At 41.6% G+C, this 18,924-nt stretch overlaps 1 protein-coding gene across 4 annotated transcripts in view; it reads left to right on the forward strand.

The window, feature by feature from the left end:
- Positions 1–16,731, forward strand: part of NAPEPLD (N-acyl phosphatidylethanolamine phospholipase D) — a 37,349-nt gene extending 20,618 nt beyond the window's left edge. For all 4 annotated transcript variants that reach the window (XM_084897857.1, XM_084897859.1, XM_084897858.1 and 1 more), the window contains 3 exons: positions 7,475–8,121; positions 10,849–10,963; positions 15,919–16,731. In XM_084897857.1, the coding sequence (XP_084753983.1) occupies positions 7,475–8,121; positions 10,849–10,963; positions 15,919–16,047 (891 nt within the window). In that variant the 3' untranslated portion in view covers positions 16,048–16,731. The remainder of the gene's footprint in view (positions 1–7,474; positions 8,122–10,848; positions 10,964–15,918) is intronic.
- Positions 16,732–18,924: the final 2,193 nt, after the last annotated feature.

The raw sequence follows: 18,924 nt of genomic DNA on the forward strand, positions 1-18,924 counted from the left end.
CTAGCTAAGCCTAGCCTAGCTAAGCCTAGCCTAGTTAAGCCTAGCCTAGTTAAGTCTAAGCCTAAGCCTAGTTAAGCCTAAGCCTAGTTAAGCCAAGCCTAGTTAAGCCTAGCCTAGCTAAGCCAAGCCTAGCTAAGCCAAGCCTAGTTAAGCCTAGCCTAGCTAAGCCTAGCCTAGCTAAGCCTAGCCTAGCTAAGTCAAGCCTAGCTAAGCCTAGCCTAGTTAACCCTAGCCTAGCTAAGCCTAGCCTAGCTAAGCCTAGCCTAGTTAAGCCTAGCTTAGCTAAGCCAAGCCTAGTTAAGCCTAGCCTAGCTAAGCCTAGCCTAGCTAAGCCTAGCCTAGCTAAGCCAAGCCTAGTTAAGCCTAGCCTAGCTAAGCCTAGCCTAGTTAAGTCTAAGCCTAAGTCTAGTTAAGCCTAAGCCTAGTTAAGCCAAGCCTAGTTAAGCCTAGCTAAGCCTAGCCTAGTTAAGCCTAGCCTAGATAAGCCTAAGCCTAAGCCTAGTTAAGCCTAAGACTAGTTAGGCCTAAGCATGGTTAAGCCTAAGTCTAGTTAAGCCAAGCCTAATTAAGCCAAGCCTAGTTAAGCCTAGCCTAGCTAAGCCTAGCCTAGCTAAGCCAAGCCTAGTTAAGCCTAGCCTAGCTAAGGATAGCCTACCTAAGTCAAGACTAGCTAAGCCTAGCCTAGTTAAGCCTAGCCTAGTTAAGGCTAAGCCTAAGCCTAGTTAAGCCTAAGCCTAGTTAAGCCAAGCCTAGTTAAGCCTAGCCTAGCTAAGCCTAGCCTAGATAAGCCAAGTCTAGTTAAGCCCAGCCTAGATAAGCCTAAGCCTAAGCCTAGTTAAGCCTAAGCCTAGTTAGGCCTAAGCATGGTTAAGCCTAAGTCTAGTTAAGCCAAGCCTAATTAAGGGCTAGTTAAGGGAGGCAGCCCTAGTTAAGGGCTGCCTCCCTTAACTAGGCTAGGCTTAACTAGGCTAGGCTTAGCTAGTCTTGACTTAGGTAGGCTATCCTTAGCTAGGCTAGGCTTAACTAGGCTTGGCTTAGCTAGGCTAGGCTTAGCTAGGCTAGGCTTAACTAGGCTTGGCTTAATTAGGCTTGGCTTAACTAGACTTAGGCTTAACCATGCTTAGGCCTAACTAGGCTTAGGCTTAGTTAGGCTTAACCATGCTTAGGCTTAGTTATGGATCTCTTACCGTTCTCATAGTCACTTAAGACTAGCCTAGTTAAGCCTAGCCTAGCTAAGCATAGCCTAGCTAAGCCTAGCCTAGCTAAGCCTAGCCTAGCTAAGCCTAGCCTAGTTAAGCCTAGCCTAGTTAAGCCAAGCCTAGCTAAGCCTAGCCTAGTTAAGCCTAGCCTAGTTAAGTCTAAGCCTAAGCCTAGTTAAGCCTAAGCCTAGTTAAGCCAAGCCTAGTTAAGCCTAGCCTAACTAAGCCTAGCCTAGTTAAGCCTAGCCTAGCTAAGCCTAGCCTAGCTAAGTCAAGCCTAGTTAAGCCTAGCCTAGCTAAGCCTAGCCTAGTTAAGCCTAGCCTAGCTAAGCCAAGCCTAGCTAAGCCAAGCCTAGTTAAGCCTAGCCTAGCTAAGCCTAGCCTAGCTAAGCCAAGCCTAGTTAAGCCTAGCCTAGTTAAGCCTAGCCTAGCTAAGCCTAGCCTAGTTAAGCCTAGCCTAGCTAAGCCTAGCCTAGCTAAGCCTAGCCTAGTTAAGCCTAGCCTAGTTAAGTCTAAGCCTAAGCCTAGTTAAGCCTAAGCCTAGTTAAGCCAAGCCTAGTTAAGCCTAGCCTAGCTAAGCCAAGCCTAGCTAAGCCAAGCCTAGTTAAGCCTAGCCTAGCTAAGCCTAGCCTAGCTAAGTCAAGCCTAGCTAAGCCTAGCCTAGTTAACCCTAGCCTAGCTAAGCCTAGCCTAGCTAAGCCTAGCCTAGTTAAGCCTAGCTTAGCTAAGCCAAGCCTAGTTAAGCCTAGCCTAGCTAAGCCTAGCCTAGCTAAGCCTAGCCTAGCTAAGCCAAGCCTAGTTAAGCCTAGCCTAGCTAAGCCTAGCCTAGTTAAGTCTAAGCCTAAGTCTAGTTAAGCCTAAGCCTAGTTAAGCCAAGCCTAGTTAAGCCTAGCTAAGCCTAGCCTAGTTAAGCCTAGCCTAGATAAGCCTAAGCCTAAGCCTAGTTAAGCCTAAGACTAGTTAGGCCTAAGCATGGTTAAGCCTAAGTCTAGTTAAGCCAAGCCTAATTAAGCCAAGCCTAGTTAAGCCTAGCCTAGCTAAGCCTAGCCTAGCTAAGCCAAGCCTAGTTAAGCCTAGCCTAGCTAAGGATAGCCTACCTAAGTCAAGACTAGCTAAGCCTAGCCTAGTTAAGCCTAGCCTAGTTAAGGCTAAGCCTAAGCCTAGTTAAGCCTAAGCCTAGTTAAGCCAAGCCTAGTTAAGCCTAGCCTAGCTAAGCCTAGCCTAGATAAGCCAAGTCTAGTTAAGCCCAGCCTAGATAAGCCTAAGCCTAAGCCTAGTTAAGCCTAAGCCTAGTTGGGCCTAAGCATGGTTAAGCCTAAGTCTAGTTAAGCCAAGCCTAGCTAAGCCTAGCCTAGCTAAGCCTAGCCTAGCTAAGCCTAGCCTAGCTAAGTCAACCCTAGCTAAGCCTAGCCTAGTTAACCCTAGCCTAGCTAAGCCTAGCCTAGCTAAGCCTAGCCTAGCTAAGCCTAGCCTAGTTAAGCCTAGCTTAGCTAAGCCAAGCCTAGTTAAGCCTAGCCTAGCTAAGCCTAGCCTAGCTAAGCCTAGCCTAGCTAAGCCAAGCCTAGTTAAGCCTAGCCTAGCTAAGCCTAGCCTAGTTAAGCCTAGCCTAGATAAGCCTAAGCCTAAGCCTAGTTAAGCCTAAGCCTAGTTAGGCCTAAGCATGGTTAAGCCTAAGTCTAGTTAAGCCAAGCCTAATTAAGCCAAGCCTAGTTAAGCCTAGCCTAGCTAAGCCTAGCCTAGCTAAGCCAAGCCTAGTTAAGCCTAGCCTAGCTAAGGATAGCCTACCTAAGTCAAGCCTAGCTAAGCCTAGCCTAGTTAAGCCTAGCCTAGTTAAGGCTAAGCCTAAGCCTAGCTAAGCCTAGCCTAGTTAAGCCAAGCCTAGCTAAGCCTAGCCTAGCTAAGCCAAGCCTAGCTAAGCCTAGCCTAGCTAAGCCTAGCCTAGTTAAGCCTAGCCTAGATAATACTAAGCCTAAACCTAGTTAAGCCTAAGGCTAGTTAAGCCTAAGGCTACTTAAGCCTAAGCCTTGTTAGGCCTAAGCATGGTTAAACCTAAGTCTAGTTAAGCCTAGCCTAGCTAAGTCAAGCCTAGCTAAGCCTAGCCTAGCTAAGTCAAGCCTATCTAAGCCTAGCCTAGCTAAGCCTAGCCTAGCTAAGCCAAGCCTAGTGTAGCCTAGCTTAGTTAAGCCTAGCCTAGCTAAGCCTAATTAAGCCTAATTAAGCCTAATTAAGCCAAGCCTAGCTAAGGCTAGCCTAATTAAGCCAAGCCTAGCTAATCCTAGCCTAGCTAAGCCAAGCCTAGCTAAGTCAAGCCTAGCCTAGCTAAGCCAAGCCTAGCTAAGCCAAGCCTAGCTAAGTCAAGCCTAGCTAAGCCTAGCCTAGCTAAGTCAAGCCTAGCTAAGTCAAGCCTAGCTAAGCCTAGCCTAGCTAAGCCAAGCCTAGCTCAGCCTAGCCTAGCTAAGCCTAGCCTAGCTAAGCCTAGCCTAGCTAAGACTAGCCTAGCTACGCCAAGCCTAGCTAAGCCTAGCCTAGCTAAGCATAGCTTAGTTAAGCCTAGCCTAGTTAAGCCTAGCCTAGTTAAGCAAAGCCTAGCTAAGCCTAGCCTAGCTAAGCCAAGCCTAATTAAGCCAAGCCTAGTTAAGCCTAGCCTAGCTTAGCCTAGCCTAGCTAAGCCTAGCCTAGTTAATCCTAGCCTAGTTAAGCCTAGCCTAGATAAGCCTAAGCCTAAGCCTAGTTAAGCCTAAGGCTAGTTAAGCCTAAGCCTAGTTAAGCCTAAGCATGGTTAAACCTAAGTCTAGTTAAGCCTAGCCTAGCTAAGTCAAGCCTAGCTAAGCCTAGCCTAGCTAAGCCTAGCCTAGCTAAGTCAAGCCTATCTAAGCCTAGCCTAGCTAAGCCTAGCCTAGCTAAGCCAAGCCTAGTGTAGCCTAGCTTAGTTAAGCCTAGCCTAGCTAAGCCTAATTAAGCCTAATTAAGCCTAATTAAGCCAAGCCTAGCTAAGGCTAGCCTAATTAAGCCAAGCCTAGCTAAGCCTAGCCTAGCTAAGCCAAGCCTAGTGTAGCCTAGCTTAGTTAAGCCTAGCCTAGCTAAGCCTAATTAAGCCTAATTAAGCCAAGCCTAGCTAAGCCAAGCCTAGCTAAGCCAAGCCTAGCCTAGCTAAGCCTAGCCTAGCTAAGCCAAGCCTAGCTAAGGCTAGCCTAGCTAAGCCTAGCCTAGCTAAGTCAAGCCTAGCAAAGTCTAGCCTAGCTAAGCCTAGCCAAGCCTAGCCTAGCTAAGTCAAGCCTAGCTAAGTCAAGCCTAGCTAAGCCTAGCCTAGCTAAGCCTAGCCTAGATAAGCCTAGCCTAGATAAGTCAAGCCTAGCTAAGCCTAGCCTAGCTTAGCTAAGCCTAGCCTAGCTAAGTCAAGCCTAGCTAAGCCTTGCTAAGCCAAGCCTAGCCTAGATAAGCCTAGCCTAGATAAGCCTAGCCTAGATAAGCCTAGCCTAGCTAAGCCTAGCCTAGCTAAGTCAAGCCTAGCCTAGATAAGCCTAGCCTAGTTAAGCCTAGCCCAGCTAAGCCTAGCCCAGCTAAGCCTAGCCTAGCTAAGCCAAGCCTAGCTAAGCCTAGCCTAGCTAAGTCAAGCCTAGCTAAGCCAAGCCTAGTTAAGCCTAGCTTAGTTAAGCCTAGCCTAGTTAAGCCTAGCCTAGTTAAGCCAAGCCTAGTCAAGCCTAGCTTACTTAAGCCTAGCCTAGCTAAGCCTAGCCTAGTCAAGCCAAGCCTAGCTAAGCCAAGCCTAGTCAAGCCTAGCCTAGCTAAGCCTAGCCTAGCTAAGTCAAGCCTAGCTAAGCCTAGCCTAGCTAAGCCTAGCCTAGTTAAGCCAAGCCTAGCTAAGCCTAGCCTAGCTAAGCCAAGCCTAATTAAGCCAAGCCTAGTTAAGCCTAGCCTAGCTAAGCCTAGCCTAGTTAAGCCTAGCCTAGATAAGCCTAAGCCTAAGCCTAGTTAAGCCTAAGGCTAGCTAAGCCTAGCCTAGCTAAGTCAAGCCTAGCTTAGCCTAGCTAAGCCTAGCCTAGCTAAGCCTAGCCTAGTTAAGCCTAAGGCTAGTTAAGCCTAAGCCTAGTTAAGCCTAAGCATAGTTAAGCCTAAGCCTAAGCCTAGTTAAGCCTAAGCATAGTTAAGCCTAAGCCTAGTTAAGCCGAAGCCTAATCCTAGTTAAGCCTAGGCTTAAGCCTAGTTAAGCCTAAGCCTAAGCCTAGTTAAGCCTAGCCTAGTTAAGCCTAGCCTAGCTATGTCAAGCCTAGCTAAGCCTAGCCTAGCTAAGCCAAGCCTAGTTAAGCCTAGCTTAGCTAAGCCTAGCCTAGCTAAGCCAAGCCTAGTTAAGCCTAGCCTAGTTAAGCCTAAGCCTAAGCCTAGTTAAGCCTAAGGCTACTTAAGCCTAAGCCTATTTAAGCCTAAGCGTAGTTAAGCCTAATTCTAAGCCTAATCTTAATCCTAAGCCTAGTTAAGCCTAAGTCTAAGCCTAAGCCTAAGCCTAAGCCTAGTTAAGCCTAAGCCTAGTTAAGCCTAAGCCTAGGCCTAGTTAAGCCTAAGCCTAGGCCTAGTTAAGCCGAAGTCTAAGCCTAAGCCTAAGCCTAAGCCTAGTTAAGCCTAAGCTTAAGCCTAGTTAAGCCTAAGCCTAGTTAAGCCTAAGCCTAGGCCTAGTTAAGCCCAACCTTAGTTAAGCCTAAGCCTTAGCCTTGTTAAGCCTAATCCTAAGCCTAGTTAAGCCTGAGCCTAAGCCTAGTTAAGCCCAAGCCTAGTTAAGCCTAAGCCTAAGCCTAGTTAAGCCTGAGCCTAAGCCTAAGCCTAGTTAAGCCTAAGCCTAAGCCTAGTTAAGCCTAAGCCTAGTTAAGCCTGAGCCTAAGCCTAGTTAAGCCTAAGCCTAGTTAAGCCTAGGTCTAAGTCTACTTAAGCCTAAGCCTAAGCCTAGTTAAGCCTAAGTCTAGTTAAGCCTAAGCCTAGTTAAGCCTAAGCCTAAGCCTAGTGAAGCCTAAGCCTAAGGGCTTAGGCACTTTCTCCACCTGAAGCGCCCTTCCTTCTTTTCTCTGCATCATGAACTTCTCATCATTCTTCAGGTCTCACACAGGCTGTGGTGTCTGTGATACCTGTGACATCAGGGTCTTCATTCCTTCCTATTAGGCTGCATAGCATGTCTTGTCGTTAATTATCCAGTGCCGTACCCTTTTCAAAATTGATTTGCAGCAGCTTATAAAAATACATGCTGCAGTAAAAATACATGCTCTTATGGACGAACATATGAGCAAGTGGACTGTGAGGATAGGAACATAAAGTCAAGAATAACGTTAGGATAGAAGTTTGTTCCACCGCGGCCCGCACGATGCGGGAGCAGCTTCAGCGTGTACTCCAAGCTTCCTCATCGAAGTGAACCGGGGAGCAGGGACTCGGAGTGTGCCCAGCACAAAGCCAGTTGCTCCAGAGAAAAGCTTTTCCTGTTGCTGAGAACTGAGAGGTGTTTCTGGGCTGAGTGGAAGGTAGGGGTGAAGTTGTGACAGGAGGCCCTAAAACACAGCTGTTTCTTGGTCTAGCTTAACCCAATGACAAAATGCAGAACAACCCAAGGATTAACATATCATATTCTGTTGTAGTTATTGTTTTACATCTACTCCCTTTCTTCACCCCCAAATGATCAGCTTCTCTCAGGCAGGGACCATGTTCTGCTTCGCTTTGATCAATGATAGGAAACCTTAAGAGAAAGAACGAGGAGAACGGTCTATCGATTGTGATCCACCCGGGAATCATCATAATGCTCTGATTTGAATTCTACTCAGAAAGTCAGATTCATGTCTGAGATCCAAGATCTGTAAATCAATGGTTGTAAGTTTTCTTTACTGTTTCAGGGACTAACCTGTGTCTAAGGCGGTTTTCACACAGTAAATGCACTGGCCACCTGACATGGCAGAAGCGACAGCAGCTGGGCTGGTCTGCCACTAGTGCTTACGTAAGAGAGCCTTGAAAGCACTTAGCACAGTCAGCAGTGCTCAGCTTTAAATTTAATTTTCCCTTTGTCTACTGCATTTGGGGTTAAGTGTCTTACATTACTATATTGTCTTGATTCGTGAGGCAGATTCAGAAAAAAGTATGCCTTTTCGAGAGCAGAGCAAAAACAGCAGATGTATTGAATGACTTCAGTTCTCCCCAAATAGCTCTTCTTTCTATTATTTATGCCAACTGTGTCCTCTGATGACATAAGACCTTTTACTTTTTAATTTTTTTCTAAGGCCTCCTTTCCTTTTTTGTACACTTAGGAACTTGATAAAGAACTCCCTGTGCTGAAGCCGTATTTTGTCAATGACCCCGAAGCCGCGGGAGCGAGCGGAGCCGGCCTGAGAGTCACGTGGCTGGGACATGCCACGGTCATGGTGGAGATGGACGAGCTCACCTTTCTCACAGACCCCATGTTTAGCTCCCGTGCCTCACCGTCGCAGCACATGGGCCCAAAGCGTTTTCGGCATGCACCGTGCTCGGTCAGCGAACTGCCCCACATCGACGCCGTCCTCATCAGCCACAACCACTACGACCACCTGGACTACGGCTCTGTCCTCTCTCTGAACGAGCGATTCGGCAATGACCTGAGGTGGTTCGTGCCGCTGGGCCTCCTCGACTGGATGCAGAAATGCGGCTGTGAGAACGTGATCGAGCTGGACTGGTGGGAGGAGAACTGCGTCCCCGGACATGACAAGGTCACCTTTGTCCTGACACCTTCCCAGCACTGGTGTAAGAGGACTCTGCTGGATGACAACAAGGCTCTGTGGGGCAGCTGGTCTGTGTTGGGCCCTTGGAATCGGTTCTTTTTCGCAGGAGACACTGGTTATTGCTCTGCTTTTGAAGAGATAGGAAGGAGATTTGGACCTTTCGACCTTGCCGCTATTCCCATCGGAGCATATGCACCAAGGTACGTGTGCTTCCAAAAACAAGAACAACATTCCCGCCATTATTCCGGGATAAGCTAACTGAACGTCAAAGTAAAATAGTCATGGTTTTGTGATACCATGTAATTTGTGATTTTATTGGTGGCCTTTGTTATACACTGGTTGGGGGTTAGTAAAAATTCAGTTAAAATTTTTAAATAGTCATATTCATTACATAATTATTTGAAACCAGAAATTATATTACCAACAAAAACATTTCTGTACCCAGCCCAGAACTTCACACACCATTTTGGGGGAAGTTAAGCTGATCAGCCAGTATCAGACCTAACTCTTGTTCTTCCTGCCACTTGGAGGATACTCTCCTCCTGTAACCACTCTGCTGCATGGCCGGAGTGCACCCTCGCTCCAAAGCGTTTTGGAGGTCTCCTGTGTGAACCAGAGGAAGTCCAGGAGTGGGCCCATAGCAGGACTCGCTTGTGTTGGCCTCATTTCAGTCAGCACTGAGTTCAGTCTGGTAATGACATTGTTGCATGGCTCACCCCTTGCCTTCCAACCTACCTACTCATCCCCTGTCTTTGGAGTAGATGAAGGTCACACGAACTTTTGAGAACTAGGAGACCCACTGCCTGTGTTTTCCTTAATCCTGTCTATTTAAGGAAAAGAGAAGTTATTTCAAATAATTAAATTAGATTGCAGTCAACTCCAGTTATTATGCACAAGTTAAGAGAAAATAAAAACTAACAGTAACAAAGTCAACACATAACAATGCATTGAGCAAGCCTGATCATTGGTTTTCATCTGATTTTGTTTTACTTATTTAACTTTCTAAGTTCACTAAAACTGTTTTTATTAATGCTCATTTCTCCCATTTATGTTTCTTTCTAGTTTCTTCAAGTGGCTGGATATTTTTACCTTATTTAAAAATTTTATTTTAAATTATTAATAGGGCTTGAATTTCACTTTTCTACTTCTTATTCTGAATTCTAATAAAACCTCTCAAAACACCATCCAAGGTGTTTACAAATCAATTTTGTATAATACTTTACTCAATATATGTCTTTCATATGTTAGAATATCTCATTTATAATTATGAAAATAAGTTTTCATATGTAGCAAAATGGAAACTTATCAGATACAGGGTGTCCCCCAAAAATGTATACACACTTAACAGCTAATAGCTCAATTGTTGTTGTTTTTTTTTTTTTTTTTCTTCAGATTTAACCCATTGGAATTAATAATTATTCAAAGTGTGTATACATTTTTTTGGGCCACCTTACACCAGTATATGCGACGATATAAATTCACTCATGTGATTCCCTCTTTCTGCTTGTATTGGAGCTGTCTTGTTACTGAGGTGGTAAAAGGACTGGGGGGTGGGGGGGCATCATTTGCTCTAATAAAAGTAAACTGTGGAAGCTTTTACTGTGTAATCACTGCATAGTATCAACAGTTTTAAAATTAGGTTATCTATCAAAACTCTAGACTACTCTACTCTATATATTTAAGGTGATTACACAAAAAGTGACTTTCCATAATAGACTTGGGATGTTATCCTTACTTATGAGTTTCTATCCAAGTCCGTTAGAAGTTTGAGTTTTTGTTTGACATTTGCACTGGAGTAAACCTTTATTTCGGATAGATAGGAAGGTGGAAAGGAGTATGCTTCTTTGATTTGCAGTAGGAATTAAAAAAAATGGACTGAGGCACCAGTAACTGTTCTCATCTCGCCCTGCGTCCTGAGTGTCAGGAGCAGTGCCTCTCTCCTCTGCTGGAGAACGGAGTCTTTGGCTCCCCGAGGGCTCGGCAGCTCCTACAGTAAATCACCACCTCTGGCTGTAAGCGATGGATGAGCTGCTCCATGATGTGTCCATAAAGGGTAGAAGCACCTGTGCTGGTCCCTGTCCATCGGACCTCACTGCCGCAGTAGTGGGCAGTAGCAGACCGGGATATAAGTTATGTGCAGACAGTGTTTCTTCTCTTCTAAATGGCTGGGAAAGCAAAGGATGTGCCTGTAGATAGTACACTTCCCTTTTTATTAGAAATAATTCTTTCTCCTACAAAGTGTTCCTTGCTCTTTCCAAGGCAGCCTTTCAGTGTTCCTTCACCCTAATTATCCCCTCATGAACCCTGTCTTCTTGTCCAACCAAAACACCTCCCTGTTCAGTTGTATGCTATTTAAAGAAAATCCTCAGGTAGTAATTGGGGTGCTTTTTTTTGTTTTGTTTTTTGTTTTTCCTCCTGATCTTTAAATATTAAACATGAATTTTTGTTGGCTTTTCAATTTAGCAAGCTTTTAAAAAATTCTTTTTATTTTATCATTTAAATCTTTATTGTTGAAAGCATTAGATAAGTCCCCTTTTAAAAAATCTGTTTCAGCAAGTTTTTCATGTTCTTTTGCAAGTAGACTTTTAGCTTCTAATTCTTTCCCATTGTTTTGATTCATACCAGGATTGCGAACTATCTACTTTTTAAAGCAACAGTAAGACATTTTCAGAATAAACCATCAATAAAATCAAAATACACATAGCACCAAGTCTTACTATTCAAAGGAGAGTTTTGCTTGAGACTTACCTGTTGTATAGCAGTTTGTACATGGAACATTTTTGCTTTCGTTTGCTAGAAGTAGACTTAAAGGAGATGGTTTTGCCTACTGTGATTATTTTCCTGTTCAGAATCTTAAAGGTTGATTAGATGAAGCAGTTGTTATATATTTCAAAGGCTTGAATTAATAAATTGCTGTGTTTCATCAGGTGGTTTATGAAATACCAGCATGTGGACCCAGAAGAAGCTGTAAGGATTCACATTGATGTTCAAGCAAAGAAATCTGTGGCCATTCACTGGGGAACTTTTGCCTTAGCAAATGAGGTCAGTCTGTGATAAAAATAACTGGTGTGTTTGATCTATGTAAGATTCAGACATTACCACTCCCTTTGGTGTGTTCAGAGATGAAACTAGAATCAGAAGCTGTGTGATTCATAGTCATCACAGGAAGTAGTAACTCATGCATTAGTAAAACAGTATTTATATTGTGAAAAAACACTCCTTGCATGCTGTTTTTTTTACTTATTTCTGTAATGAAGTGAATGTTTATATAACAAAACGTGAGTGTAGTCTTGGGAAACAAAAATGAACCACCATGTCTTCTCTCTCAGGGAGCCTTTCTTTCTAGAACATATAAGACGTATACATTATAACTCTAAAACAGATGTCAAAGGGGTAAGTGGCCTCAGAATCAGGGAGAGCTTTATGGAAGAGGTGACATTTGAACTTGGCCATGAGAAGGCATTTCAAGAGGAAAGGGCAGAGTGTAGGATCGGAAGCAGTACCTGGTAGTAGGAATTCTGTTCAGCCAGAGTATGGATGCCATATGGAGGGCAATGGAGGAAATAAGGCTGGACAACTTAGAACTTTTTAGAAATGTTAAACATTGATTTAGTGTCTGCTCAATGCCAGGTGTTGGGAGAAATGGTACTTTTACTCATAGACTTATAGAAGAGCTGATTTTTTAAAAATTAAAATTGATTTCAGAGAGGAAGAGAGGGAGAGGGAGATAGAAACATTAGTAATGAGAATCATACACTGGGGATCGAGCCTGAAACCTGGGCATGTGTGTTGAGTGGGAATTGAACCTAGACCTCCTGGCTCATATGTAGATGCTCAACCACTGAGCCAGGCAGGCTGGGAGAAGAACTGACTTTTTGCCTAAGATAGCAGAACCCTAGAACCTAGCTACTAGCCAGTTCTGGAATCAAACAGGATAGAAGAAAGCTTTCTCGTCTTTCCTCGATCCAGGACCTGCCCTAAGCAAAATTTAGAAATGGCTGGTTGGCTTCTACTTTGCTTTATGTGGCATCTTCCACATCCCAGGGCAGGAACTGTTTTCATGCTGTCAGCACTCCCTTTCCGCCCTGTTTTTGGCCTGCCCTTTCCCTAGGTTACAGCTTGTTCCAAAATTACCTAATACACCGCCTGCCCACTGCCCATTTCCCCACTCAAAACCACCTTATTGTGATGCAACAATCCTGAGCCACACTGTTGGAGATGGAATGGAATGACCGACCACAGGGATGGGGAGGATGAATGAGAATGTCTTTGTACCTGAAGAAGGGGAATTTTTATACTGGTTTCCATTGGTATACCACTATATTTGGTGGCATTTCTTATTCCATGTGTGTTCCATATAGAGATATATGCATATATATGCTCCACATGTAATATATGCCAGTGACTTAGAATTATTTTATTAAACCCGTGCAGGGGAATCTGGGATGACATCTAGATTCTTAACTTCAGTGATGGTTGTGCTCTTTACTGAGGACAAGATAGAAAACCCCAGTCTTCATGAGTTATTATATTATTCAGCCTTCAAGAATTATTTCTGTTAAAAATCTAACTTCCATCTTTCTTAATGAAACATGTAATCAAAACTCACTTAGCAATTAGGCATTTGTTCACATTTTGACATTCGTTGCATAAACTTGACAACCATGAATTTGTTAAATTATAAAATATAAAATAGATAGCATTTTTGGGGAGGATGTTTTGCCTGATTTGTTAACACTTCAAAATGATTTGCATATAAGTAGATATATTAGCTGTTTACTATAGATAAGCAGATTAAGGACATTCTTAACTCGGCAACACACTGAAATCATACATGTAACAACATCGAATTTATCTAGGAAATGAGCGAATTTCCTAGATGATGTATTTAAGCACTAAAACTTAAATCTCAGTTCTGGGAAAACATATTTCAAACATTACAAAACATGTTAACTTTTTAAATGACCAGGGTCTTTATCTCCTATTGGAGTAGATCATAAAACATAACCCTTAAGTGGGAATGTATGAGTTGTCTTGGGCAGTTCCTGGCCCTTATTGGCTTGAAGCTGGGAGCTTCTGTTGCCACCATTTACTCTTATTCTCCTCGCATGGAATGTCTTGCTTTATACAGTTGGGCCCCAGGGCCGTGGGTATTTTTCTCTCTCTTGGGGGACTGAAGTGCTCCCACTATGAGACAGCTTCCAGTCACTCGGAAGCTCAGTTAGGCCCTTCTTCTGGGCCTATCTTGTGGATCAGGGGTGGGGAACATCCGACCCTGGGGCCGTATTAGGCCGGTGAAATCTTTTGGTCTGGCCCTGCCAAGGGACGAATTAAATGTATGACCAAATATAGAGGCTAATTTTTAAGTTGGTAATTTTGTATGGGCCATGATGTCATAAATATCCAAATGGCCCTTGGCAGAAAAGAGACTCCCCACCCCTCTTCCTCCAAGACTTATGAAGAAACTCATATTTTAGCATCAAAATCCAGATCAAGTTACAGCTTACAACCAAAGTTATAGCTTAGCAGAGAAATTTGTGTAAGATGATTGTGTAATTATTATATATTGTTGGCTAAGAGGTATAGGGAAAGGAATTGAACAAAACAAGGTTTTAAAAACATGTTTTTATTGATTTTAGAGAGAGGAAGGGAGAGGCATAGATAAATAGAAACACTGATGAGAGAGAAACAATCAGCTGCCTTCTGCATGCCCTTACTGGGGATTGAGCCCGCAACCTGGGCAGGTGCCCTGACTGGGAATTGAACTGGTGACCTCTTGGTTCATGGGTTGATACTCAACCACTGAGCCACATTGATGGGGCTAAAACAAATTGTTTTTTTTAGTGGGAAAGAATTTCATCATTTTGAAATCTCATACAAAAATCATTTTTCAAGGGCAATGTCTTGAAGGTGCTGACTTAAAGTTACATTTTATTGGTGATATGTTAAAACACAAGTTATTCAGCACTTCGTGAAAAGGCATCTCTGACCCTCTAAACATAGCCATAAACCTGGAAGCGAGCAAGGGGGGAGAAAAAAACCTGTGTGTGGTCAATAACTGTTAACAAACCTATGCATTTTTAAAAAACTGATTCTTAGAAGGGAGAGGAAGAGAAGAACATCAATGTGAGGGTAAAACACCAATCAGGTGCCTCCTGCATGTCTCCTTTCGGGGACTGAGCCCAAAACCTAGGCGTGTCCCCTGATTGGGAACTGGACCCATGGTCTCTTAGTTTCTGGAATGATGCCCAACTAACAAAGAGACATCCGCCAGGGCCAAACCTGTGCATTTTAAGGCAGAAAACTTTCATTTTTCTCGTACATCACCTGCTGTCCTTTTTTAGTCTCTGCTGCCAGTTCCTCGTTTATGCTTCCTCTAAGCAGTGAGTACCTCAGGACTCAGCCCAGGGACTTCTCTAGCTGGTCACTCCTATGGAGATTTCATCAACTTATGGCTTTAAATATTACTTATCAACTGTCTCTCTGATGCTCAGGTTTTTCCTGTAATCCACATTTATATTTCCAACTGCTTTCTTAACAATGGTACCAAAACCAAACTTTCTGAGCTTCCCTCAAATTTATTTCTCATCTCAGTAAATGGTGAATCCTCCTTCCAGTTGCTCAGGCCAAAACCTTGACTTCTTTTTCTCTCATATCTCCCTCCACCGTTTTCCCCCACATGCAATCAGCTCACCCTTCCAATTATATTAGGACTTTGCCATTTCTCAGCTTTCACTGCTACATGCTGCCCTACAGTCTGTTCTCAACACTGGAGGATGGTGACCTTTACACACCGAATCAGACCATGACACTCCTCTGCTGAGCAGCTTCCCATCCTACTCAGCCAGAGCCACAGCCCTCACAATCGCCCGCAAAGCCCTGTGCATTGTCCCAGCAGGTCTTTGTTCAAATATCGCCTTCTCAGAGAGAACTTCTTGGACTGCTGTATTTAAAATGAAACCTCCACATTCCCACACTTTGTCTCCAGAATATATCAACCACTCAGATCAGATACTATTTTCTTACTCATTTCTTGTCTGTCTCTGTATTAGACTGCAAGCTCCAGGGTTCTGCTTGGTTCATTGGCCTGATTACTGTACCATGCGCAAAGGATGCTCCTTGTGTGAAGAAGGGTGGAGGCAGACCGCCCCCTGGTGATTAGATGAGACACTGATTTTTTTCCACATTTTTCAAGCTTTTAAAACTGAAATTGGGGGAAATCCATTTGAAGTAAAAGGGAAAAATAGCAATTATACAATGTAAAGACTTAGACCAAAAGAAAAACTGGTCAGGTGGTTTTTTAAAATGTCTTTTTAAAAACATTTTAAATTAATATCTTTTAAATGAGTAGATAGAATAACCCACCAGGTGGTTTCAGTTTATTTGGAAAACATTTGATAGGTTAAAACATTCTGCAGCAGTATGCTGTCTTCAGTTTGTTGTTTTTTAGATTGAAAAGGTGAACACACAAAGGAACATTCCACCTGTCATATTTCTGTCCCTCTTTCGCCCTGTACACCAAAGTATCAATATGTAGCTAGGGATTTGAGGATAACAACCCTTCTTCAGCCAGAAAGATTTCTCTAGCATTTGCTTACACACACAACACTCCTACAATGTTTCTATATTAAAAATATTGGTAATATTTAATTCTCTAATATTATCTTAGGCATTGATTCCGCTTAGATTGAAATTTCATGCAGTGAAATAGTGACCAGATTTCATACAATTTAATGATGTTCAGTCTAAGTTGGAACCAAATTTGACATACATGGCGTTTGGATAGATTGATAAGTATGGCACTTCCATCAACTTAACATTAATGACTCTGTTGTATTAGAAAATGTGATTAACTCCTTTGCTAATGCTTCAATGAAAAGGACATTATTTTAAGTAGACATGTTAGTCATTTTAGTTTGAATTCTTATTTGAAATATTCCCGAAATACATGCATGGTTAATCTTTTCCCACTTTTTCCTCTCTCTGTCTTTCGCCAGCATTACTTAGAGCCTCCTGTGAAACTGAATGAGGCTCTAGAAAGGTATGGACTTAAGAATGAAGACTTTTTTGTCTTGAAGCATGGGGAATCAAGATACCTACATAACAATGAAGAAAGCATTGAATAAATATGAGCACACGAGCTGTTAATGGAATAAATTTGATATAAATTTGAAAGACTACAAAATTCATGATTATGATTTTTTATATTTGGAAACTTCCTTTACATCTGTAAGTTTCTGTTTTATGTTTTATGTAATAACTGTACCAATAGGACGCCAGTTCACATAAACGAAGAGTTCAGGTATGGATAAAGTAATGAATTGGCTAAAACTGATTTTTTTAAAGACTCATTTCTGCTCTGTTCTTAAGGGTCTTCTGCAAGGTTAGTCAAGCCTGCTCACATAAACATATTTCTTACGTTCACACTAGAGTAATGATAAAGTTGACTCTTACATGCTTATCGCACTTCTTACTCAGAGTAGCTTACATGCCAAATATTAAGTGATATATTTTTTAAGCATAAAAACATAAAAGTTAGGCTAAGCTACATTTGTAAAGACAATTTTTAAAAAAGAAAGGAACAGTATATTTCTATTGCATGCCTACAGTCACTAAATCAAAAGCCCTGACAGAATAAGGGAGTATGGTTATGAGAAAGTGACTTATGACATTTTCTATTTTTAATCTAAATGTCAGACCTGTAAATACAAATATAGCTGCAAGGAAATATTTTACAAAGATTAAATGCAGATCTTAAGTGTTAATATACCATGCACTTTGAATTAAATTTTATTTTCTCTGTATACTCATATTTTTCTGGTTTCTTAGCTCTAACTCAATATATCAAGATTTATATTTTATGTTTGACATTATTCAGATGTCATATTTTTATATTAAATGATTCCCTCAGCATGATTCTACTTTTAGTAAACCATTGTAGAATACTAATATTTTGTGTGTGTGTGAGAGAGAGAAGAATCAGCTGACCTGAGTGAGCTGATTAGATACATTTGGAGGTTCATTCTGTCTTATTCATAGTCTCAGTGAAATGAGCTTTATTAATAATAATCAAAGTAGGTTTTTTACACCAAATGCTACCCAGGCGGTGCTGTAGCTCATCTATATGCATGCTAGTTAGCCACTTAATTTCACAAGGATTTTTCTGTTATTGAAACAAGTTACCTATGCTCACTGTGCCTCAGTTTCCTCATGTGTATTAAGAGGAGAATTTTGAGCTACCTCCAAAAACTATGAATAAATAATTGATTTTTTTTTTTTAAATGCACTTTGAAAATATAAGGGAGAAAATGACTTTTTAGGATACCCTTACCTAATACATATAGGTAGATTGAAAGCTGAAAATAGGTTAATTTTTTTTTTATAATGTATTGTTCCTGTTAGAGTTCAGTATATCTATAAGGACACTAAACACTGAGGATTGACAACTTTATCTCATTCATTTTGTAAAATTTGGAGAGCCAAAACCAAATGTAAATGATCTTAATCATAATTTAGCATTTTTATCTACAAAGATGCAAACTGGTCAAAAGTAAGTATATATGTAATGTTTGTGTATATATTGCATGTGAATGTATGTGATTTGGGGGCACTAAAGCACAAAAAATTTCCCCATAAAATGGACCTTCAGGAAAAAAAACTGAAGAAGCATAAACTTTTTCACTTCAAAGGAGCATTTAGCAAGCAACTGCAAATCAGAATGTTAGTTTTGAGGTGTGTTACCCTAATACTAGCCAATGTTTTTATGATTACCTTCCTTGCTATTTCACACTGCGTGGAAAATTCATCTCTTACCTCTGCTCTATGAAACAAGCTAAGTACCTCTTGTTGATTTCTTCTATGTCCAATGCCTTAACATTATTTTTGTATTCACATTTACCAACTGATGGTCTCTAAGCACTTTAAATTATGTGCTAGTTCCACTTAATTGGGCCTGCCTCATATTTCTAGGCTGCCTCACAAGCTTTAATTACCATTCACATTCTTTCTACTTTGATGTTTTATTACTAAGAAGTACATTAAGCTTCATCTCTCCTTATAGAATCTCACTGTTGAGTTAGTCCCATTTTATTTTTTACTTATATCTACATTTTGAAGGATTTATCTGCAAAATGAAAAAGAAAAATTGTAAAGTATAAGACAAATATATTCTCTTCCCTTCATTCAGTCTAATGTACTTCATAATACTTTTTAATCTCCTTCCTCTAAGTCAATTTCATTTTCCTCTTTGATTAGCTGGCATCATTACCAAGGTGAGACATTATTGAAGTTTCCCTTTTTCCTGTGGGAACTGAGGAACACTGACATTCCTCATTGCCCGAGAGATGGAACCACCAATTAAAAGTCTCACTTAATAAAGGCCAAGGTGTGCCACGATCTTCAGAGATAGAGATCTGCTTGGGCATTTTCATTATGTAATTCTCTCTGGGTAGTTACAATGACTCCTCTTTCTCCAGCATTTTGACATTTCAGGGTCAATGCTCTTATTTCCAGGATATGTGATTATTCAAACTAATTGAAGAAGAGGCAGTTTTAGCATTCAATGCTGCCAATGCACATTGAAACCAAAGCCCAGTTTTTAATGTGTGCATTTTGAATACATATTTTCGGTAAATAACGAGGCAGGTTAAAACATTACAAAGAAATGTATCTTTCAGGGAATTAATACTTATGTTTGCATCACTGATAAAGTATTATTTTAAGTCATCGTATGCACATTACTACTGTAGCCACTTAGGAATTTACATGTTTTCATCTCAATGTTGAATCCTTTTTCTACTGTAAAAATATTTTTTCCAATTTTGAGTTCTGTATCAGGATAACTGTGAAAACACATCTTTCTGTTTGAGGATTCTGACTTCCTATGGAAATCCATGTATTTACCACGGGAATTTAAAGTACTATTAAAGCTTTGCCTTAAATACTTGAGTAGGAAAGCTTCTGCTTGCATTTTTATTTACTTAATACTAAGCATGGTGGTGATG

This window comes from Pipistrellus hanaki (assembly GCF_964339955.1).
Source record: "Pipistrellus hanaki genome assembly, chromosome: 10".
NCBI classification, from domain to species: domain Eukaryota; kingdom Metazoa; phylum Chordata; class Mammalia; order Chiroptera; family Vespertilionidae; genus Pipistrellus; species Pipistrellus hanaki.